General features: G+C 44.0%; 1 protein-coding gene across 5 annotated transcripts in view; it reads left to right on the top strand.

Annotated features, from left to right (window-relative positions):
• Positions 1-25071, top strand: part of DMD (dystrophin) — a 1998908-nt gene that overhangs the window by 1921157 nt on the left and 52680 nt on the right. For 3 of the 5 annotated variants that reach the window (XM_049644563.1, XM_049644565.1, XM_049644567.1), the window contains 7 exons: positions 10795-10961; positions 13162-13273; positions 14896-15032; positions 15738-15776; positions 20074-20139; positions 21253-21318; positions 23935-24093. In XM_049644563.1, the coding sequence (XP_049500520.1) occupies positions 10795-10961; positions 13162-13273; positions 14896-15032; positions 15738-15776; positions 20074-20139; positions 21253-21318; positions 23935-24093 (746 nt within the window). The remainder of the gene's footprint in view (positions 1-10794; positions 10962-13161; positions 13274-14895; positions 15033-15737; positions 15777-20073; positions 20140-21252; positions 21319-23934; positions 24094-25071) is intronic. The other 2 variants (XM_049644566.1, XM_049644564.1) reach the window with 1 other exon arrangement.

The following is a 25071-nucleotide window of genomic DNA, read 5'->3' as shown; positions in this document are numbered from 1 at the left end:
ATGCAAACAGGGATCTGATAAATAATACATTCCCGTAGCAGCAGCCAACTCTTTTATAGGAGTGACAGGTTAACCAAAGCATCTAACAGGACCTGTGTGCTCATGAGGGTTGAGATGCTCGTAGGCTCTTGTGGTTCTTTTCCTGGTTGCTACTTCAGTATATGTCGACCCGAGCCTGTCAGCCTTTGTAGGTCATACGTGCCGTTGCATGCAGTGCCACAAAGAAGGGGGAAGGGAGGTGATCACAAAAGACAGGAGTGTTAGGGCACTTGGGTGGTCAGTCGGTGAAGCATCTGACTTTGGCTCAGGTCACGATCTCCCGGTTCATGGGTTTGAGTCCCGGTTCGTGGGTTCGAGCCCCGCATCGGGCTCTTTGCTCGCAGCTCAGAGCCTGAAGCCTGCTTCAGCTTCTGTGTCTCCCTTTCTCTCTGCCCCTCCCCCCATCTTGCCCTCTGTCTCTCTCAAAAAATAAACATTGAAAAAAATGTTTTTAAAAAAAAGCAAAGGTAGGAGCGTGTGTTTATCACAATGGTTTTTGACAATTCACTTTGTCCTTTCAGATGGCTGTCCATAGGTCAGTGCAGAATTTTGTTGGAGATTTAAGGAGCTGGGCGTTGTCTCGGGTAGGCCTTGCTTAGGTCTCAGAGCCTCTAGAACTCTCCAGCAGGTTAAAGATTGAAAAGATTTCAGACATCAGCTGTTCCCATAGGAAATCACTTGTGTTTTTCCTTTTTTAAGACTGCTTTATGTACACGTATTGAAGTATTCAGTTAATAGATAGCCTTGAGCTGTTTCCTTAACTTCTTTGAGCCTTTTTTTCCTCTGTAGCATAGTTAAACATTCTATCAAGAGTTACTTATCCTCAAGTTTTTTTATTTCTCCTATCTTCTCTCTTTAGTAATGAATTAATTTTTATACTTCAGAGTTTTAAAGTGTGCAATCTGATAATTTTTGACACGGGTACACATGATGACTCCAGCACAACAATCAAAATGAGCGTATCTATGATCCCCCAGAAGAGTTTTTAGGCCCCTTGGGAATGCCTACAGGTCCCCGGTACCCACCCCCACCTTGCGATGATAACTTCCCCGCTCTCTGTCACTGTAGACCCCCTCGCATAGTCTGTAGTTCTAGGCAAATGGGATTTTATAGGAGGTACTCATTTTTGCCTGGCTTTTACTCAGCATAATTCAAGTTTATTTTTATTGTGTGTATCCATATCGTTCCCTTTTATTTACTAAACAGTATCCCATTCTATGGGTATTGCACAGTTTGTGTTTTTTTCCTCCCGGTTTTTTTTTTTTTGTTTTTTTTTTTAATTTTAATTCCAGTATAGTTTACATACAGTGTTTACTGTTAGTTTCAGGTTACAGTACAGTGTTTCGTCACTTACATATAACACCTGGTGCTCATCACAACAGGTGCTCTCCTTAATGCCCATCACCTGTTTCACCCATCCCCCCACCCCCCTCCACTCCGGTGACTGTCAGCACTCTACAGTTAAGAGTCTGTTTCTTGATTGGTCTGGGCATCTCTCTTTTTAACTTTTGCCCATTTGTCTTGTTTCTTAAATTCCACATTTGGGTAAAACCACGTTGTGTTTGTCTTTCTCTGATTTATTTCACTTAGCCGTAATACCCTCTCGATCCATCCACGTTTTTGCAAATGGCAAGATTTCATTCTTTAAGTTCTTTTTTTAATGTTTATTCCTTTTTGAGATAGAGCACGAGCAGGGGAGGGGGAGAGAGGGAGCGAGAGGGAGGAGGGGGGAGACACAGAATCCAAAGCAGGCTCCAGGCTCTGACCTGTCAGCGTGGAGACCAATGCGGGGCTCGAACTCGCAAACTGTGAGATGGTGACCTGAGCCACACAGGCACCTCTCTTTTTTTTTTTTTATGGCTGAGTAATATTCCATTACAGACCCATGCACACGCACGCACACACAACGTATCTTCTTTTTCTACTCGTCAGTCATTGGCCACTTGGCCACATTGGCCACTTGCTTCCATAAAAATTGGGCTATTGGGAATAATGCTGCTATAAACGTTGTGGGGCCTGTATCCCTTTTTGATTAGATGCTAAATGTTCTGAATGGAGAAGGCAGAACAGGAAATGGGTCACCGTGCTCATTTCAAAGCTTGGGCGTTCCCAGCAAAGATTGCCTGGTCTTCGGGGTAACGACTCTTGTAACAGAGATAGCAAGTACAGCAAAGAGTCCTGTGCACACAGTGTGGCCTTTCACTTGAGACCAACTCTTGTCTGAAGAGAAGTAGCATAGACTAAAAGCAAGATGTGAAGCAGCCTTGCGTGGAATGTCCCCTCAGTGTTCCCTTGTGTCCGTGACTGTCACCTCCTGAGCAACTCACATGTAAAGCACAAGTATCTTGTGTCTAAGGGGATCAAAGTGCCGCCTTCCTTCTGTTTTGTGACGTGCGGGTTTTGTATAGTTTTATGGGAGACTTTTTTTTTTTTTTTTTATCACTCATTTGCTTTTCATAAAAATTGGGATTGTTTGGAGGAAGAGTCATTAATATTCTTTACAGCTCGTTCTTGTTCCTCCTTTTATGTCCGTTGCTAGTAAAATATTCCACCGATGCCCTTGGTAGATTTAGAGGTTGTTAAAGAAATCGTAATAACAGCTCAGGGAACAGCCAGGAACTGCCTGTCCTATACCGTCTGACCCTGGCTGGCCATTCTCCTTGTGGTTTTAAAGTCTCTGTGTACACACTAATGCACAACACAGTTTGGGTCAATTTAAATTTAGCAAATCTTCCCAAACGCAAGCATTTCACAATCAGGGCCAGAAGCGTTGGGTTGTGAGTGATGACTGCCTTTATCTCTTCACAGTGGTAGTGTTATTGAAATGGTTGTTTGGATTTATGAAGGGGATATTTTACTAATGGAACACCATATGAAACTTGTAAAAAATCCTTGGTTTGTCCTCGTGTTGTCCCTAAATTTACCTTCTTCTGTCCGTGACACTGTTTGGAAATTCTGTTCATGCATGGGAATGTATTCAACATTTATGTATTTAGTTATTATTTTTCTGTTTTTAATGTTTATTTACTTTGGGGGGAGAGAAAGAGAGAGAGGCAGAGGCGCAAGCGGGGGAGGGGCAGAGAGAGAGGGAGACACGGAATCCGAAGCAGGCTCCAGGCTCCGAACGATCAGCGCACAGCCCGACGCGGGGCTCGAACTCACAAGCCATGAGATCATGACCTGAGCCGAAATCAGACGCTCAACCGACTGAGCCACCCAGGCACCCCTGGTTATTATTTTTCTTATAAATGGGCAGGACCTCTCCTAAATAAAATCACAGCACACGTGCATGCACGTATACATGCACATGTGTACGTGCACATACACACTCTCTGAAACCAGCTGATTGGGATGATTATTTGCCATGAATAAATACATTTCTGCTGCTGTTTATCCTAGAAGACATTGCATAGGGTTGTCTCTTTGAGAAGCAGCTTGATTTCAGATCTGAGTCTATGATTTTAGCAGGTTCCCTCAGGACTTCTAGCTCGGTTTTGGTTTTTGTTTTTTGTTTTTTTTTTTTTAGTCCTTTTTCTTTGGGGACAATATATTGACCAATGTGGTTTTCATCTCCCACTTAATAGCGGAACAGACCTCTCCTGGCTTCTCCGGTTCTGTGTTGTAGAGGACAGCTCCCTCCTTGCCGGATGCCCCACAGGGCTCCAGGGATGTCTGGTGCTTAGTTAACACTAGGTCCCCGTGTTGGTTTCTGAATTTTGCCACGTGACCCGCGATCATGTGAGATGTGAACATTCGGGCAGGGTGTCTCAGTCTTGGTACTGCTGCTACTTGGGCCCGGATAATTCTTAGTTGGGGGGCCTGTCCTGTGCATTGCCGGCCGAATATTTAGCAGGACCCCAGCCTCTCTCTACCAGACACCAGTAACATCCCTCCCCCCCTGGTGACAACGGGAAATGTCGCCAGACATTGTCAGATGTCCTCTGGGACGCAGAACCGTCCCTCCCTGAGAACCACTGACCTCTCGAGCATGGCTCCCTGCCTTTGAGTTTCCCTGCAGACCTGGTGTCCAGTGTGAAGTTTGTATATTCCTGTGTTTTGGGCCAGATCATTCTAAACATGTCCTCCATATTTACAAAGAGACTTTTAGCCTTTTGGTGTACGATGTGATAAGAGACAGACCCACAGAGGCACTTACTTTAGAAAGCATTTAAAAGTCGACTTGAGCCAGTTGGAGAATGTTCTTCCTCTATCTTCTCCTCCTTAGACAACCCTTTTAGGTTTAATTTTGTTGCTCTTTCTTTCAGGGTGACTCGGCAGTTTTTTGTTTTGTTTTGTTTTTTAATTCTCACCTCATTCAGATACTCTAATCCTTCCTTTTATTTATTGTGGTCACACTGCAGCTTAATTCCTGTCCCCTCGTTCAACTCCGTTCGATTCTGCAAGCTTGGATGGAGGGGATGGAAGCCTAGTTCCTGTCTTTAGGTTTAGACACGTATTGTTTTTAGGTTGTTAATTCTTTTTTTTTTTTTTTTTTTTTTTTTTTTTTCATCTGAGAACCACTGGGTAGTCTCTTGCATAACATTGACTTCCCTTTCTACAGTTTTTCGGTGTGTTAAGCACTGTCATGTTTTTTTCAAAAACCTCGAAGTTGAGATGCTGACTGTCCGCTCTTAAAAGTACAGTGTATGTGTTTGTGGTAGCTGGGGTGTTGGGCATGCTGAGAAATATTCCCATCCCGTTTCCTCTGCAGCCACGAACTAATACTGTTATCCCGATAGAAAAATGAGCGTTCAGGTTGACTCCGTGGCAGCCACTTAGGGGCCTGGTCCTTTGGTGCCTAAGGGTTTACGGAAGGTATAACATGAGAGAAACCCCAAAGTTCTTCTGAACCCCGGCACATCCCCCTAACTCCAAACTTGCCGTGCGAGGTAGTGGCGTGTAAGGGAGAGAGGGCAAGGTCATCCTTGATACCGAGAGAAACGATCGGAGGCCTATATGTAGGCCAGCAAATAATGGCACCTAAAAGGATGATTTCAACTCAGTACAATCATACCTGCCCTTTGTCCTCAACAGCTTCCTCTTCGGCCAATCTGCCCTTATTTATTTTTTCTAGAAGGCCAAAACGTCATTTTAGCTGGGGTTTAGTTTTAGTTCTGTTAGATCTTTATGGAAGCTTTGCCTGGTTTTTAATTCTTTCCTTCTTTATTGCCAAACAAAAGGAGAGGGAGTATACCACCAGGATACAGGATGGTTTGTAGTAAAAATGAAAGATCGAAACAGAGAGAGGATGTGAATCCCCGTATCTCGTCTTCGGTGCTGTCAGTTGGCATCGGTGAGCAGTTTTAAAAGAGCCAGAATGATGGATCTCCCATCCTGGGAGCTAGAAAGAACCTTGAGGATTTCCAGCCTTTAAACACAAGAGAATCTATAGTATTTTGAAAAGGCAGAACATTCTCTAGCTTCCCTTGGTAATTCACACTAATGCTTTAACAACTTTCTGCATCAGGAAATTCTGTATGAGTTACAGCCTAAATCGTTCATACTGCTTAAGCCTGTTTCTTCTTGTTCTGTCCTCAGTGGAGGGATCGAACAGCTGGTCACAGGCCCCTATGCAAGAGCCATTCACATAATTGAAAACTGTTATTAAATCGCCCCTTCAGCCACTCTTTCTGGCACATTCTCTTTTTTTGTTCTTGGCTAAATAATCCCAATTCCCTTAAACTGTTCTCATAGGTCTTTCAAACCCTTTAATTATCCTTGTGCCTTTCTGCCAAGCCTTCTCTAAGTTCTGGGTCAGCTGTAGCCACCAGAACCCGACAGCATTTTCTAAGAAGGGTTTGAACAGTACTGAGGGTAATGAGACCCACTTCCTCACGCTGTACTTGCTTTGCCTTTAGTTACACGTCGTGGTCATGGTGTTTCTTGCTTTCTTTTTTATTGTTTTACACCTGCATTTGTTGCTGACTCGCGGTCGGAGTTTTACTTGCCGTCTTCTGCAATGAATAGGAGCTTTCTGTGCTTATCACACTCCCTGCATTAAGCGTGAAGTTTTCCTCCGTAGCACGTCTTTTAATCCACCATTAAACACACGATCATTTAAAGCCGAGTCGGAAAAAAATATCTTGGGGTCAGCTTAAGCAACAGTAAATCCGCGTTTTCAGGAGGAATGAATTACTGCTGCTCGCCATTGTACTGGCTGTCTGCACTGGTTTGTCTCCGAGCTAGAAAGGGTTTATTTTGATAAAGTTCGTTTCTAGACCAGTGGAGCAAGAGATGGTTAGAGGACATGCTGCAGCTGAAACTTGTAGCTCCTTTGACAGAGGCTCTCATTGTGCTTTTGTGTACAAGGTGGAAAAGCGAGTGCAGCGGACTCCTCGGTAATAGAACCGGGGGGAGTCCTGGTTTAACCAGAGAAGGCTGAATCGTGGATTTGCGTTGGCCCGAGCCGCCCGCGCGCTTTCGCGGCGGTGGCTCCTGGCCGACCTTGGCCCTGCTTGATATTTTCACCACTGACTTTTTGATGAAGACAGAACACGTGCTTCCCAATGGAAGAAGTATGTCAAAAGAAAAGAAGTGTAAAAAACACCAAAAGGACACAAAGCAGGGAAGAATGGCTAATCTCTCGGCTTGGAGAGTCAGAATTCTTAAAAATTTTGATGAGCTGGTACAGCCGGCCCAAACCAACAGCCCAGTCCTTGACCGAAGGGAAAGGACACAGGTCCCAACTGAGCAAGTACAGACTAGAGGAATCACTGAAAACAGCCAAGAACAGCATTTCCCATTATGCCCAACCCAGCATGAGTACCTTGTGGTGTTGACAAGCCTTGGAAGTTTTTTTTGTTTTGTTTTTTGAAAGGTAAAGGTCTTGGGCTCACTGAATAATTAGTATGGGAAATTCTGAGGTCAGACAAAGTTTGACGTGTTTCTTTACCAACGACTCCTCGGCGTTTACTATGTTAACAATGCATTAAGAATTTTAAGAGGCAGGGGTGCCCGGGTGGCTCAGTCAGTTGAGCGTCCGACTTCGGCTCAGGTCGTGATCTCTAGGTTTGCGTGTTCGGGCCCCGCGTCGGGCTCTGTGCCGACGGCTCAGAGCCCGGAGCCTGCTTCGGATTCTCTGTTTCTTTCTGCCCCTTCCCTGCTTGTGCATGCACACGTGTGTGCGTTCTCGCTCGCGCGCGTGCTCTCTCTCTCAAAAACAAATAAAGAAACTTAAAAAAAATTTAAAAAGCAAAGAATTTTAAGAGGCAGATGTAATGAGTGCAGTGTTTCCGTAATCAAGTTCCGTAATTCTTTTCTTGAAGCGTTTTGTTGGATGCTAGGTCTGCTGGATGCACTGGGAAACAGCCAGAGATTATACCTGAACAGAAACCCTATGTGCACGTACAACAGAATAAAAGAAAGTCATCCGGTTATACTGTCCAGACCAGTGGAGTGACCATTCCCAGCAGATCGTATTTGGAAAGTAGTTTCCTAAAGGACTGTGGCAAACGAAGGCATGTCCCATGAGGAGTAAATAGAAGAACAGGGGTGAAGCAGCGTGGACAGACATGACCGCTCTGGTAAAGTCTTGGAAGGGCTCTTTAAAGCCTGAGACCATCTGGGTTTCTGGTCTTGCCAGGGTTCCAAGTGCCTTTCATTTCACTCATTGAAATCTTCAAACAACCCTCTGAGGCAGGTGCTATTTATAGATTAAGACACGGAACGGTAAAGTTACTTTGCCAAGGTCACACAGTCCGTACATGGTTGGGGTTTGAACTCTCCGTGGCTGGATTCTGCGGCCTCTGCTCTGCTCTGTGGATTTCAGCTCCGTGTGATGACGTGCTTTTGACAGGCGTACCTGTACTCAAGTGTTCAAGGTCATCCACTGAGGATGTTTGCTCCCTCACCCGGCCGATGTTTCTATAGTGGCCGTAAGAGCACACTGGCATTGCATCAGAGTTTGGACTCTGTGGTCATGGAAGGTCTAAGAGTTCTGTGGTGCCGTTCCAAGAGGATGAGTTCGCTTGCATGCTCCCTTTGATCTTCGGGTTCTGTAATTCTTGTTTTTTTGTTTTTTCCAATTTCCACAGAGTACCTCTGTGATAGCGCTCTCCACAGAGAAAAGCGCTCAACCCAAGCTTTCGAGCAGTACCTCAAATTGGTAGCATTTCGCAGCTAGGAGATTCAGGGTCCAAGGGCTCATTATAATGTTAAATTTATAATCGGGGGCAGTGGCTGGACTACTGCTCGAGTGGTGAGTTTTGTGAGCCGCGTGACCCGTCGGTTTAAACCGTGGTGCGCTCCTGTCTGCAGTACGAGTAGATTCGTTCTCAGTGAGCCACGTTCCAAGAGAAGCAACATGGGTTTACAGTGCAAATGCTCATTACTTGCGTGATACTACATTTTCCCATCGTATGTTCCGTTTAAATTGGTCTCGGAATAGGCGCACTGCCCTCTGGTTGTGGGCAAAAGCAAATGACAGTCGCTTCTATAGAAAACACTTCCATTCTAGGGCTCCAGGTACCTCCAGAAGATTTTTTTTAAGGTCACTGTAGTACGTGTTAAAAAAAAAAAAAAAAAGCCCGCAAGAAACCAGCCAAGGTGCCTGAGGACCAGCCGAAACAGCAGACTGCAGGAGCAGATCCATAGGAATTTCATACCTCGGAATCAGTAGATTATTGTTGGAAAAGCGTTTACTCTGTTAAAAGAACAACAGGTAACATTGAAAAATCTCCGCAGTGAGCCCTAGACTTTTTAGATGACCTTAAAAATGACCAGATAGACCTTGCGGCTGTTAAAAGTACGGCAGCGAAAATTTAAAACTTACTGAATGGGTTTAATAGCCGACTGGATGCTACTAGAGAGAGAGCTAGCCAGCCGGTAGGATAGAAGGGATTGTTAGAAATGAAGCACGAGGAGGGCCTGTCCAGAGAAAAACGTGGGCTAGGTTGAGAAAGTCTAACATTTATCTAATAGATTTCTGGAAGCAGAACAGAGAGGAAATGGAGAAGAGGCGCTATTTGTTGAGGTCATGACTGAGAAGATTCCAGAGCTGACCAAAGACGCTAAAGATTCAAGCAGCCCAGCGACTGCTAAAAAGTATAAATAAACCCTAGAAACATAACACAAGACAGGAGGAGGACGAATTACCTCCAGAGGAGCAGTAGTGTGCTTTACTGCTGACTTGTTAACAGTAGCAACAGGGAAGGTAAAGTGGAATCATCATTCAGTGTGCTGAGACAAAATAAAAACAAACCCCCTCTGAGTCTAAACATCTGTATGTAATGAAGATAGCTGTCAAGAGTATGGATTTAGAAAAAGAGAGGGCCGCCTGGGTGGCTCCCTGGGTCGGGCATCTGACTCTTGATTTTCGCTCACGTCATGATCTTGCAGTTCACGGGTTCGAGCCCCGTGTCAGGCTCTGTGCCGACAGCGGGGAGCCTGCTTGGAATTCTCTCTCTCTCTCTCTCTCTCTCTCTCTCTCTCTCTGCCACTCCTGCTTGTTCTGTCTCTGTCTCTCTGTCTCAAAAATAAGTAAACTTTTTTTTAAAGAGAGATTTCTCAGACCAGACAACCTGAGAAATTCTCCACCAACAAGACACTGAAAAGAATATTCTAAAGGGTGTGCTTGGGCAGAAGTGATCCCAGATGGAAGATGTGACGTGAAAGAGGCAATGAGAAAAAAACAGTGGACGATAGATTGCTCAGTCTAAAAATACCAAAAAAAAAAGACCCCCCAAAACACCTCTGCTATCTTGTAGGGTCATCAGAGATGTAATCAAAATGCATGACTAGGGGCGCCTGGGTGGCTCAGTTGGTTAAACATCCGACTTCGGCTCAGGTCATGATCTCACGGTCTGTGAGTTCGAGCCCCGCGTCGGGCTCTGTGCTGACAGCTCGGAGCCTGGAGCCTGCTTCCGATTCTGTGTCTTCCTCTCTCTCTCTCTGCTCCTCCCCTGCTCACCCTCTGTCTCTGTCAAAAATAAAATAAAACATCAAAATAAAAAAATTAAAAAAAAAATGCATGACTATAGTGATCCGTAAGCGATAGGTAAACGTATTTCGAGTTTTCTAAAACCAGTGAACTGTTTGGGAGGAATGGCGTTTTATGAAATTTAGACATTGAAAGGGAGAGCGACAGGGACAGACAAGAAGCAACAGGGCACCGTGAAGACAGCACTAGACCAGGAGGCTTGGATTCTGGTAGCGTCTCGGCTGCTCGGCCATCGTGCGACCTTGGGAAGGGTTCTTCCCTCGTGTGTGTCTCCGTTTTCCAGTCTGTGAAAGGAAGCTCTGGGACCGGATGCATTTTAAGGGCTCTTCATTATGATTCTGTGAAACACTGAGAAATAGATTCTCTAGGAGAAACAAGGAATCCATAATTCCTGAGTTGGTTTTCTTTAACCTCCTGCGAGATGTTATCAGTAAGCGCTTGCATTTCACTTCCGGCTCCTTCTCTACGTGCGTGTGCAAACGCCGGGGCTGGGGGGGGGGGGGGGGGGGCGTGTCGAGGCTCAGGTGTGTGTGTTGCTCTCCTTCCTCCATGTGTTTGGTTTCCTCTGCTGTCTCGTCATCTAGCAGCCACACACGGGAATGGCAGTTTACCGAAGCCTCGGGGGACAGGTGGCTCCTGTGGGTGTTGGGGGGACGTTTGCAGAAAGGGGCTGTGAAAAGTGAGCCTCGTTGGGCCCCCGTTGTGCCTTTTGCTTAATTTTGGGCCCGTACTGACATACGCCTCCTGTCCTTTCTCTTCTTGCCCTGCGCTCCCCCCCCCCACCCCCACCCCCTTCGCCCTTCCTCCTGTCCACACAGGCTAATAATAAGCCTGAGATCGAAGCGGCCCTCTTCCTAGACTGGATGAGACTGGAGCCCCAGTCCATGGTGTGGCTGCCTGTCCTGCACCGAGTGGCTGCTGCGGAAACTGCCAAGCACCAGGCCAAGTGCAACATCTGCAAGGAGTGTCCGATCATCGGATTCAGGTATCCGGGACCCCCACTATGGCACGTCCTCCCGCGTGGTTGTCACCTTTTGGGACTTGATCTTGTATAACCTGTGCTAGTTGCCCTGAGTTCGTTCCCTTTCCGAACTGTGGACTGCCCTGATGGCTGGGCTATTTTGGGGGCTCTGACTCATCAGGCAGGTGTCCCTTTCCACCTTCATTGTGGCGCTCCGAGGAGCCGCATCCTTGGTGGAACACGACTGACTGATGGCCTGCCTCCCCTGAGATACTTGTCTGTCGAGGGTATGCGCATTAACTGTGCCGCCTCCTTCCTGGATCCAGAAAATGTTAACCGTCTCTCTGGGGGTGTTTTCATGTGTTGTTGTTGTTGGTTTTTTTTTTTTTCTGTTTATAGAAACTCTCTAAGAATCCGTTACAAAACTCAGAGATGATTCTGTGTGGGGAGACCTGTCATGGTAGCTCGGCTGCTTATTCTTCTCTTCTTCCCTCGAGTAACGAATTGTTTCAAGCAGCCCAGCGTTTCTTTACCTGTGAATCTGATTATGCTCTTTGCATGTATCCTAATGAATTTCTGAGGGAATATAAAGCATGCAAGTCAATGAAAATTTCACAAAGCGGCTAAAAAAATGAAAAGGTTCTTTATGAATTTACAAGTGAAAGAGATAGGAAACATAGCAGGTTATTATTCTGATCTTCGGAAAATGTCGCGGAAAGCCACTGGCTCTTAAATCCTCTGCCTTGTTGACCTGTTTGGGGAGATGGGCTGTTTTTAAGCGAATTAATCTTACTCAACGATAATCCCGAGCCCACATTTTGAAATGATGATGTATTTAAACATCTGGGTCAACATCAAGGTTTCCATAGCGATGAATAAGCCATAGAGTTGTAAACTAGCCACATAGTCTCTGCCTGTTCAGAACCTACCTAACGGCTATGTAAATACTCTTTTTCTAGTTATGCTTAGACTTGTTTTATTTCTTTGTTTCCTAATAACTACTTTGTACCATTTGTGTGCTTTCTTTTATTCACTACTCTTTTACCCCTGGTGTTTGTCCTTCCATGCTTCATGGTGTTGACAGAGAGGTTTTACACAAACCCTCAGAGGTTTCTAAAGCCTAGGTAGACAACAGTGAGTAGGCAGTGCTCACAAAGGAACGGTTTGCCTTCCTGGTTTCTGGCAGGTAAGAACGGTGCCATGGGGGACGTGGAGGGCGAGCCCCAGGGGACGGCGTTAAGCTTCCTACCTCTCTTTTCTCACCTTCCCTAGCTGGCGAGATTTATGGACGGGGGAGGACTGATAAAATAGAAAAGGGGAGGGCTCTGGAGGGCCGAAGAGGGGGTTTGCGTTTAATTCTTTTACGCTTATCAAAGGAGATTATTTGGGGGACTCGGCCCTTGCTTCTCATCCTCCTCCTCTCCAAAGATGGTTGGGATCTAAAAAAGGTAGCCGTCCCCCCACCTGCCCATATGTGGCAGAAGGAGTGTGTTTATTTGAATTGGCTAGGGTTCTTCTCTAAGAAAGCAGAGAATAGGAAACAGTACCGTATACCGAGAATGGGGGTGTGCGCCCCCCGGCACCTTACGGAGGACAGATTCTTTTGTCCAGCCCGAATTTGTCTTTCCTTGGGGCTTCCCTTATGCGTGGGTGAGAGGCGGGGTTTTCTGGAGAGAGGCACACGAAAGAGATCAGCCACGCGACTCCCTGGAGGTGAATCGTGTCAGTCGTTCCGAAAACGGGATTGGGGCGAGATGAATTTTAAACGAGGCTTCTTGTGTAATTTTCCTTTATTTGCGGAAATTGCTTTTTCTCTTGATACGTTGTTTGGAAAATAATTGCTTCAGGAAACGTTTGTCCCCAGAATGGGTAGGGGGCCTGCAGCGCGTCCAGCTCTTTCGCCTGGAAGTTCTTCCGAATTCTTGTGTTTGGTCTTCCTACTTGATCTGAAAGGGTTCCTAGTGGAGTTTAAATAAGAGCTGAAATCATCTTCCCTCCTTCCATATGTTGATGGGATAATCTTCCTGCCAAAATGTTTTGATACTGTGGGAGAAGCACCAGAGAACTGTGAATGCAGGAAGTTAATCACTTACCTGTGGGATTAATGAACACTGCATTCTGTTTGCAGAAATAGGAGCGTGTGGAAGGTTTATTAAAGAGTGTTCTTTGGGCATTCGATGTGAAGAAATGCCTGAGTGTGTGTTTTTGTTTTTGTTTTAACCAGGTACAGGAGTCTGAAGCACTTTAATTATGACATCTGCCAAAGTTGCTTTTTTTCTGGTCGAGTTGCAAAAGGCCATAAAATGCACTATCCCATGGTGGAATACTGCACTCCGGTAAGTCAGATGCCTCCCTGGCGGGACGCTTAGCTCACCTGGGAGGAGTTGCACTTTGGCACCGTGTTGCACAGGGTGTGTACAGCTGTGATTTATAAGTTCCCGAGACGGTCCCCCCGCTGAAGGGGCTCCGGATTTACTTTATCCCTAGCGCATAGGGCAGTGCCTGGCACAGAACGAAGCCTCGAAGTTACTCCACAAATAGCATAGGATGAACGAAGAGATTTTTCATCTCTGTTTGGTGGTTGGCGAGAAGACGTTCTCAGCTGTGTTTTGTTACTGCCCTAGCGGTTGTGTGGAGACGTTTTATGCTGGGGGGCGTGGGGGGAGGGGGTAATGTGGGTTCCTTCGAATTTAGAATCCGCTGCTTTTGGCCAGTCTTGCTTAACTAATGCTAGGCCTTTGCCTTTTTGGTTTTTGTTTTTGTTTTTAATGTTTGTTTATTTTTGAGAGAGAGAGAGACAGAGTGTGAGCAGGGAAGGGGCAGAGAGAGGAGGGGACACCGAATCCGAAGCAGGCTCCAGGCTCCGGGCTCCGAGCTGTCAGCACAGAGCCCGACGCGGGGCTCGAACTCACGAGCTGTGAGATCATGACCTGAGCTGGAAGTCGGTCAGTTAAACGTCCGACTCTTGATCTCAGCTCAGGTCTTAATCTCAGGGTCATGAGTTCAGGCCCTGTGCTGGGCTCCACGCTAGGCATGAAACCTACTTAAAAGAAAAAAAAAAAACAACTACTCTGTGAAATAGTTATTATTATTATTATCATCCCCTTTTTACAGAGGAGTACTCTGAGGCCTTCAGTAATTTGCCCAGTGTTCTAGAATTAGGAGACGGAACTTTCTCCTCAGATGTCGTTTTGAGGAAACGTTCAGTAGCTTACAGAACTTTGGAAGAATCACTGGTGAAATGGAAAGGAGATAGACTGGGTGGTCAGACACATCTGGGTGTCGGTCTGATGTTACTGAACCACTAGCTGCTGTACTCATCAGCACCGCCGGACCCGGGAGCTTGTTAGAAATGCAACAACTCGGGCCCTGCCCCTGCCTCGTTCAATCCAACCTGCATTGTAGCAGGATCTGCAGGTAGTGGCTGCGCACATCCAAGTTTGAGAAGCTCTGTTCTAGAACTTTCCTGTCTCCCATCATAGAGCCATGATCCAGTTCCTGGTGTCTTTCTCACTTTGATTCCTCTTGCAAACGTATTCAGTGATGCGGAGTGAGCCATGCTGTGAAAGAGAGGGAGATTCAGGGGGTGAAACGTGACGTCAGCGTGGATCAGATCGGTCCTTAAAGTACTAGAAAGTGTGGCCAGACCTGAGGTCAACTTTAAGACTTTAGAAACGAGGTGCTCCTTTGACTTCGTTTTTTCGTCACGACAGCTTGCTGAGGTATTATTACCCCCATTTCACAGACGGTCTGAGCCTTCGAGAGGTAAACAAGGTGGACAAGTTCACCCTACCGGTTAATGCTAGGCCCGGCCCGGTTTTTGTCCGCCGACTTCGCTCTTGACCCCTACAGTCTCCTAAGTTACAGAATGAGTACCCCGAGGCAGAACACCGCAGTGGCCCCTTTACCTTGACCTCATACCCTCGTGTGTCTGATCTCGGCGCAATTTCCCTTTCAGACCACATCGGGAGAAGATGTTCGTGACTTTGCCAAGGTACTAAAAAACAAATTTCGAACCAAAAGGTATTTTGCGAAGCATCCCCGAATGGGCTACCTGCCTGTGCAGACTGTCTTAGAGGGGGACAACATGGAAACGTGAGTACTGGTGAAGGCCTCTTTGAGCTCCTCTCCGCCGAGTGCCCTCCCTCGCTCCCAAATGCAAACAGTCTCTCCTCTCTCTTTCTTTAGATTTTACTTTAGCTGGAAAGAGAAAAACAAGCTGATGTTCAATTGCCATTTTCCCGTGTCGGTTGTCCCATGCCAATTACCTGTTCCCAAACTTAATCTGGATCTCCCAGGGAGAGCAGCTCCGTGACAGCTACTGCTTCCCTGATGAGAAATGTGGGACGGTTTACAAATGAGGGATTCCAGCCTTTCGTTGGGGCTTTCTGCCCTCGCGAATCGCCAGGCGTGTGTCTTTTTTTGTATCTGATTGTGGGGTCGTGCTTAGTTGCTTTTATCTCCTTGAAAGAAAATAGAGTCCCAGGAAATTTCTTCACAGTAAGTAGCAATGATTCTCGTGATCAAAATGACGATACCTCCACCTGTATTCCGCCTTCTCTTGTGTTTTCCATATCTGATGGCAATCGCACAGTTGTTTGTTTTTCTTTCACCTCACTTTCCACCTGCGTTTTGGCCGTTGCTTTTCACGGTTCATACTTAATTGGCTGAATTTTATTGATTTTTGACTTCTTGGCCCTTTATTTTGTCTTTATTTATTTATTTCTCTTGATTTGTTTACTTTGTTTGTGGCTGAGTTTGCCTGTGTCTCTCTTCACCACCTCATTTTTTGTTTTGCAGTCCTGTTACTCTGATCAACTTCTGGCCGGTAGATTCTGCGTGAGTACTTGTGCTGAAGGGTGCTGCTGGCTTGCTTGATTTGACCATTTTTGTTCTGTTGGTTTAGTTTGGTTTTAAAGACCTATTAAGTTCCCGTCCTTCATTTCAATTTTTTTTCTTCCGGCGATAAGACGCTGCGAGGGCCATCCGCCACAGATCAGGAGAATCAGAGTGAGGTTTTCAGGTCCCCACCTGGTCAGGTTTTAACCGGCAGAAATCCTGGCCTGGAATCAATCATCCAAGAAACGAAGGGGTTGTTAGTTACAGTCCCGGGAGACGTGTTTAGTAGCCTTCCATTATAAGCAGGGAAGAGCCTTCTGATTCCATCATAAGGTTCTTTAGCCATAGTTTTTGAGAGTTAATACTTGTGGACCTTCAAAAGGATGATGGTTTATTCTTTAGGGCCTGTTCTAAGTGGACCATTAAAAATCAAGAGAATTTGTTTTATAGTGTGATGTTGACTTTGATGGAATAATTTCAATGAGGCGTGTGTATGCTCCTGGACTCATCTCTATATACATGAGTTTCTCTGTTTGGAACTAAACTCATTTTGCTCTCCTCTCCGAACTAAATATTCAGCTCATAAATAGTTCGACATTTACACTGGAAGGAAAGTGTGCTGTCGACTTGGTTATTACTATTGGTGTATATTAATAATACTAATATTAGATACCAACAGATAATTGATTTAGCTCAGAGTTTATAATGTTATTAGAAAACTCTCTGGGGAGTCTGTGATTTACCTATTAGCAAACAAAGCGTGCATTGTTTTAAAGTTCTATCGTGTGGAGTTTTTATAACAAAGTTTTGGTATTTCAAAGCGTACTTTATTAAAATATTTATTTAAAGTCAGACAGCTCTATTATATGTAAGAGGGAAATGACCAATTTAGAAGAACTCTATTTTTATTGGGTCTTTTTTATCGCTCCCCCATGTAATTTAATTTAAAGTATATCCTTTTTTTAAAAAAATCCTGTAGTGATAAACGCAAGCTATTAATTGAGGTTTATTTTAAGTCTTTATTGGCCTCAAAGAAGTGTGAGGCTTCCCTTTCTTGGTTAAAGCAGCGTTATTGTGCCCCTTAATTTTGAGCTACGGTACCTATACCTGATTTTTTTTTTTTAACCATCGGGGGAGTGACTTAGATTCACTTCTGGTTTTTGCTCTTGGTAGGTAATGGTTTTTCCCTAACCCGGGTAGTTTATTTGTTTATAGAAGTTTGAACCTTTCTGAAATAAGAAACTTCAAAACACATTGAGAGACTGAAATCCGCAGTGTGGCCGGATCCTGATAAGCGGACGGATGTACTCTGGAATAACTTCTAGCCATTTGAAATATTCTAAAGACAATGATGCTAAAGAATCACTTTGAAAATGCACGGATAGAGGTAGCAGAAAATAATAGGCAAAGGATAGCTAACAGTTCCCTGAATGGGGGGGGGGGGGGGAAGAAGTTTATTGTAGACATAAACTAATGAGAAAAAAACATGGCCGTGAATTTAATGTCACCTGTTTTAAGTAGAGGGTGTTTGCCTTAAACTTCGAAGAACTTAAATTAATAACCTTCTTTACTACAATATCTTCCTCTAACGACTGAAACATAGAATCGCTTTGCCTTTTTATAAAAAGTTTGCTAGATTATTCAGAAATAGTGGGAAAGTCTACTTTTGAGGAAGAAAAACAAACCCAGCACGCTACGGTCCCTATTTTCTTCAATGCCAGCAATTTTTATTAAAGTCTTTACCCTTGGGATTATACATAATTTATGAAATATATTGCCCAGCTCTCCTGTTCAGGCAAAGACCCAGGTGCTGAGGTGCTCGAATTTTGCAGGAATTGCCCCTGATGTCAACAGATTCTCATGTGGATCACCGAATTGGGAAGTTCACTGAGACACACACCTTCTGTTTTTCTTTAGAGGAAGCCCTTGTTTACCCGCTATTTGTCATATTACCTTTGAAACTAAATCTGGCCTAAGCCTTTTATATTGTTCATCCACAAAGGAGACGGGTAGTCTTCTTGGAGCATGTCCACTTTGAAACCTAAATGGGTGAAAAGTTATTAGTGGAGTTGTCACAGAAGAGAAAGGGGTAGTGGGTGGGATGGAATTGGCCATTAATAATCACAGGACGAATCTTTCTGGGTATATCGTTTCGTGTTTAGGAAGTAGGAAGGGAGAACGGTATTCTTACCGTCTCTCAGAAAAATGTTTCAGAAGGCTTTGGGTTTAGTTTTGTTTCTGGACTGAGGGGTTTTGTACTTTTACTTATTCTTGGTTTTTAAATGATTCTTCTCTGAACTGTGCTCCCTTCTGGCTCCTTTTCTGGTTTAATAAGTGCTTCCTTTAGTGTACTTTCTCTCTTTTTTTTTTTTTCTTTTTCTTTTTAGATTTCTGATTATCATGAGTTCTTGTGCTTAGGCATGCTGTGTTAGGTGCTACGAACATTGATAAGAAAAATAACATGGAATTAGCCTCAAGGTTAAGAATTAAAGTGCTGCATAATATTTTCTGTGTAAGATTTTATTAAAGTGTTTTGGATTTACATGCCCAGTTTTCTTGCTATGTAGTGCCTAGCTCAAAGGTGTCAGGTTTTCTTCTAAACACTACCCAGCTAGCCACTCTTAGAAGAGCAAACAGCCGTTTTCCTTCATGGTGGGCTTTCAGCTCGTAAGAAGTCTGTACATGAAAAACGAATTTGTTCCAAAAGACGGGGCTTATAAACCGAATAATCCAAGTACTAAACTCTCTTGACCTGCAGTGAATATTTTGAAACAAACGTGAGTTAGCATGTTTCTAATACTGCGCTATGGCAGGCTTCTAAGGAACGAGCAGATGAACTCTACAAAACCAGAGTGAAGATTCACACGAAAATCTTTGGATCTGCCTAGTAAATCGGGTAGTCATCCCTGTCTCCTCCTGACAGTTTGAAACCTCTTGGTTGTCCAGTGCCAATTGGATTATGGGGACACTGGACCTAGACAACACAGGTTTCATAAATAAGGCCTTTACCCCACAGGGAAGCCCTCCGTTCCCTAGTTGTTTGCTATACCGTGTTGGCATCATCTTAGGATTGCGTGTCTTTAAGAAATAGGGATTTCTAGTACATTTTCGCTGTCAGCCTACGTAACTACATGGTTTTTTCTTTTAGTATAAGGAAAAACAAACCTATTCTTAGTGTTTCGACCAAGTCATTTAATGCTGTTTGGACGTTGGGCTAAACCAGTCCTCACTGAATAGATTACTGTTGACTTTTGGATTCGTGCCTTTACCTAAGGGCTTTCTGTGTCAGGACAGAAATGGAAGAGAACTTTTGTCCTACTCCAATGAAAACAAAAAAGCCCAAGTCCAAACTGGTTTTCAGAACAGATGGATTTTTTTTTCCTAACATGAATCCGAAAGTGCTATAAAAACTTCGAGGATAATTAATAGATCTGATAGGAAAGGATGAGGAAAATGTTAACCTTACCAAATCTCCTGGTCTCTGGAGCTAAAAAAATAAAAATAATAAAAATAAAAAAGGGTTTTACGCCCCAAAGTATATAATCCTCCCCTCTTGTTTGCTTCTCTTGCATATTAGCCCACAGTAGCCCTAATAGATATTTCAGATACTGTGACGTTTTATAGAATTTAGTTCTTTTTCTTTTTTTTTTTTTTTTAAAACATCACAATATCATTTTGGGTCCTTCAGTTTTATTTTATGGAGTAGTGATAGAGTCCTGCTACTCAATTGGTGGATATATTGCTTCTCCACAGAACTGCACAGAACAAGATAGCTTGGGGTGTGGAATCTTAAGAGGTCCCGGACCGGCCTGGCCTCTTCAGAATCAGATTGTTGACTGAGAGTGTACTAGGCGCGCGTAGAATTTCCATTCGGTGAGAGAGCAGCTGATAAACGGCATGGGTGTAAACTCTTGAACGTTTTTGACCGCCTAGTGCCAACACAAGTCTCAGAACCGTAGCGTGTGAGAAACGAACAAGGGAGGAGGAAAGTGCCCCCAGAGAGATGGTCTCCCCCGGCCTTTTCTCTAATGGAAACTCTCCAGAGAAGATTCCGATCTCTTTTTTATGGCTTCTGAAAGAAGTAGAAGTAGGAGAGTGGACTTCTCCAGCTTGGATTTAAGACACTCGATGATATCGGAGATAAAGGAAAAACTAAATGTGTACCTTATCCAGAGAGCTAGAGTGAGAGCATTCTAGGCCATGTATATAACATGACTGTGGTGGGGTTTTTTTTTTGTTTTTTTTTTTCTCCATTAATGGATGGTATCTGTGACTAATCACATTTTCTGCCTTATAGGCCCGCCTCGTCCCCTCAGCTTTCACACGATGATACTCATTCACGCATTGAACATTATGCTAGCAGGTATGACACTAGTTGAATGCTAGGCAAATATTGATTGAAGTAACTAACCAAGGAAAGCTAACCTATAATAATTTGCAACAGATCTTTTCTTTTCCCCCCAATCTTGTCTGACTTCTACTAATCAACTTGCCCTCTAACTTGCATGCCATTGCACTGCATGTTGTTCTCGGACACCAGTAAGAACGTTGGTCCGGAACAATCTCCCCCTAACCCTGGCCTTTAAACCTTTCCGATAGCTTTGTTATGTTTTGCATACTGCGCACGTTTCATAAATTGGCTGAGAAATCATCTGACCTTAGGAAACCGCTAGACCAGACATGCCCAAGCGAAGCAGCAATACTACGTTCCGTAGAGATTATGAAGGCGTTGGCTTTCCGTCTGTGTGTTTATTTCCCTGATACGCTGTAAAGAAGAGAATAATTAATTTTCCTAATCCTCGCACCTTTATGTCCCACCTTGTTTGTGTTTCAGATCATTGTTATACCTAAAAACTCATTTGCTAACTGTAAGATATCTTTTGCTCGTTAAATAAGTCTGTAAGAGTTTGGTTAACTTTTTTTTATTTTTTAGTGGTAAAAAGTGTTTACGATTGTCTCAGGGGAAGGAGGTTTTTTTAAAGGTAAAACTTGGTGGCAGACTGTTAAGAGAGCTTACTGTGAGTCCATCCTTTTTCAATATTCTAACCGCTAACGTGTTTATCCACCGTGGGAAGCACGAACGAGCTCTATAAGTCTGTCATCAGGGGAAAGCTTTAATTGCCCTAAAAATACCAGGGGTAGAGAAGGAGTAGAGTGTATTTGTCGTTAGGGAAGCTTTTCTTGTAAAAACAGAGGCCTTTTCTCAGTGCCAGGAAGATCGATCTGTGAAGAAGAAAAACCTACCAGATACAACTTCCCTTATAATTTATAGCGTAAATGTAAAGCCGCTAACTAGCTGTGGTCCACCACTCACTGCCTCCAGAGGTTAGGGCAAACACACACATCCTTTAATTTGAAGGATTCCTTTCTCTTCTTGACATGATTTATCCTTTAGTTTTCAGGAATGTTCGATTAGGTCTTGAATAGATTCTAAGAAATCACATAAGTTTTAATGAGCTTTTACGTTTTTTATCAGGCTAGCAGAAATGGAAAACAGCAATGGATCTTATCTAAATGATAGCATCTCTCCTAATGAGAGCATGTAAGTATCCTGTCTCTTTTTACGAAATGTTCCTGACGATGAAATTGCTTTGAGGGCTTTAGAGGTAGGGTAGCGCAGAAGATAGGAGTTAGCGTGATAGTCATTTGCTCTTTCAAGGAACCGCTCGCTTGCTTTTTTTCTTTGACTCTTAACAACCTGACAGGGAAGGAGCTCATCCAAGATGTGGCCTTAGTGGCAATTCCAGAGCCGCAAAACCAGTTTGCCTTACTCTTATTTAATACCAGACCGTCACAGGCTGCCCAGGTGCCAATATTGAAATTGTGTTAAATGCTTAATCTTTGACGAAACCTGCCAGGTATTTAAAGGGATTGGATATTAATTTTTAAAGTGATGGCTGAGTGGTATTTCCTCCACTCGGGGGGAGTGGACATCCAGCCTTGGTACAGTTGGCATTGGTATTCCCATCCGGCAGGTTAGGTGGGTAGTGTCCTTCAGAGATCCAAAGTGGTAGCATCTTGGCTAGCCAAATAAGGCGAGGCAGCCTTGCGAAGGGTTTCAGAAGGAGTTCAGATTTAGGCCGAAGTTTTTTAGTGGGATGATAAGCCAGGCCTGTCAAGTAGAAGCACACAGCTATGGCAGGGAAACAGAGGCTTCGTTACCGAGTAAGGGAAGTGTTCACAATGAGGAACACACAGAAGTAGTGCATGAATCAAGGGCCCGAGGTGGAGGGAGCTGATGAAGAAGCTAATCTGAAGGAAAAGATAAGGACCTACTAACTGAAGGGATACTTGAGAGAGAGAGAGAGAAAAAAAAAAAAAATCTAGTCAAAGCACAGTGATGCCTTTGGAAAGTTACAGATGTCTCACCACTTTGTCATGGAGAATCTAGACAAAGGGAAGAATGAGGGGTCAGTCTACTCTGTCGGTGTGGCACCTCCCGGTCACACTCAGATGAGGCAAGGGCCTTTATGAGGATTAGGCTGAGGGAAATAGTACCCGAGTGGTATTCATACGTAATTGGTTATGGAAGACATGAGAACAAGTCATCTGGTAGATAAAGGCGATCACTTTCAAAGGTGAGTGGTGAATCAAGTCGACAGTCAGTCATCTGTTTATGACTGAGTTACTTAAAACGAAACCCATCTTTTCCCCATTCGTAACTGAGGTATATTCTCTTTCTCATCCATGGGGATAAGTATCAGTAGGATTACGATATGAGAGCCACTGACAGGAAAACCGGTGGCCAAAGAATCAACCAGACGTAAACAGCCTGGATGGTTTGCTTCTTTGGGTCGCCGATTTTGATATGAAATTAATTCAAGTTGTAGCCGCACCGTAATGGCCGCCATTCAGTGGCTGCCTGAGAGAACAGTAAGAGAAACTTAACTGTAGCTCTGTTGTAACTAAACATGGGACGTTCTAGCAATAAAATTCCAGAATTTGGGAAAGGGGATGGTAAGTTGGGTAGTAAAACATCCTTTTACGATTTTTAAATGAAATTTAGCTTTAGCTCCTTCTGAGGACATAAAATCCATTTTGACTCAGTGGTAGGTGATAAAATCCTGATGTTTCGGGGGCAGGTCTGGGGAGGTGGTTTGGTGCATTGGGTGACTTCACGTAAATGTTTGTTTTTAACACCCAGTAATTATTTGTAGTCCACTTTGCACTTCTCAGCCAATTACCTGGCTTGACAGACCAAAATCATTTCGGGCAGGAGGATTTTTGCCTAAATACCTGAACTGTTTTCCAACTCAGAAGACTTAGGGGGATATTAACATGTCATCCTGCTATCTAACCAGAAACAGAGGGCTTTAGCCTCTCGTTGAGAATAGAACGAGGTTCTTATAACTTAGAGGCACACAGGCTTCCAAAGAGCTAGGAGCTACACGTGTGGAAAATGATTTCTCCCGTGTATTAAAGAGTTCTAGTTTTACGGAGACGTTGCAGTCGCTTCCCCAAATTGTGAGCCTTTTGCTTCTTTGTTCCTGAGGATTCGTCCTTAAAAGCTGTTCCAAAGAAGAAGTTGTTCAGGCTTCTTTGAACTAATCATCCTAATGGCTTTTTTTTCCCTTCGAATTTTTGTTTTTCTATTTGAACAATAATTGAGTGAAACCCTCATTTGTCTACAGGTTCGTTATTGTTACCGTCTTGCCTCCATGGCTCTTTAAGTTCAAACCGACTTACCAAAGCGACACTTTTTGGTTACTTTGTCTTCCCCTTAAGGACATGTTTATGATTGTAAAGGCTGCATTGTTTCCCTGGTCATTATCAACAATAGCATGGGTCAGTGAACAGGTTTTCTTGACAGGCTTCAGAGCAAAAGTATGATGGAGCCATTGTTCTGTCTTTTAATATTTGTTAACTACTGGTTGAGTGGTCAACACCGAGTCCCAATGTGTCCGTAACCCTGCCGTTCCTTTACCCATGTAAATAGGCCACGTTCACTGGAAAATTTGAGCAAGCAGTGCTTTGAATTCTCACCAATAAGACTGTAGATCACAGCCTCAGAAGTATGAAAGTGTCTAAAGAAACAGGAAGAAGGGTCTAATTACTTGTTAAGAGCAAATGTTTCTATTTTTAAATACACACCCGAGTCCCTGACCCCCAGAACAAAATAAGAGGGGAAAAAACCAAAACCTTTGATTTTATTTTCCAGAGATGATGAACATTTGTTAATCCAGCATTACTGCCAAAGTTTGAACCAGGACTCCCCCCTGAGCCAGCCTCGTAGTCCTGCCCAGATCTTGATTTCCTTAGAGAGTGAGGAAAGAGGGGAGCTAGAGAGAATCCTAGCAGATCTTGAGGAAGAAAACAGGTGAGTTTTCTTTCTAGCTTTGTCATTGGTATGCAGAGCGCATACACGTGCACACGTAGAAAAGCGCCAGGAGTCTTCACTTAGAGTCATTCTGTGTCTAATTGTTTTCTGCGATAATCTGTTGAGCTCCGTTTACAGATGCTCTCTCTCTATGAATGCAATAGTATAATTAAGAAGTCCTAATTGAGGGCTGAAAGGAATTAATGCTAATGGTGGTGTTTGATTTGTTGCATGTGTTTCAGAGGCTTTGATTTTATATTTGAGCATAGAATTTAAGAGCAAAGCAAGTCATTTAATTTCACGATTACACGACGGGTACATGTATTTGGCCATATTATTTACGCCACAGCGTTCAAGAAAGTAGGTTCGTTGGCTTTGCCTCATCTGCGAACGAATTCACTCATCTTATTTTTCATCATCGGCCACAGAAATCACGTGTGCTCACCACCAGGGCAGATTAGTGAGACAATTCCGGTTGTCGGTACCATCTGCAAAAGGTGTTCCCAGAAGAAAGGAAACTGTGTAGAAATTAAAAGGCTAAAGAAAATTCACCACGTCTGCAGGGAGGACAAAGATGTAAAACTCTGGGATTCTGTGTGGTGTCAGGATAATAGAAATCATTGGACTTTCACTTTGCTGTTAGATTTATTATCTCACAGATCTCTTGGTCAAGAAAGGCTTTTACATATGATCACTTCTGACTCCCTGTGCCTTCTTTAGACAAATGCCACCAGGCAAGTCTTTAAAGGAGCAGTTGCTCAAATTTGTGGGACTTGAGTACTTTCATCTCTGTGATTTAGCCCAAGGCTCCAAAACCTGTGAATCTAGACAGCTTGGTATGTCTGCGAACCGGTGCCCTCGGGGAGTATCGTCACCTCAGGATGAAAAAGCAAACCGCCATTCATCCATTGCTTTCTGCCGCCACTGCCCACCTTCTCGCTCTTAAAACCCCCGACCTGTGGCCACGCTCCTTATCCG

Source organism: Panthera uncia, chromosome X (assembly GCF_023721935.1).
Source record: "Panthera uncia isolate 11264 chromosome X, Puncia_PCG_1.0, whole genome shotgun sequence".
NCBI lineage: Eukaryota > Metazoa > Chordata > Mammalia > Carnivora > Felidae > Panthera > Panthera uncia.
This window is presented reverse-complemented; position numbering and strand designations above follow the sequence as displayed.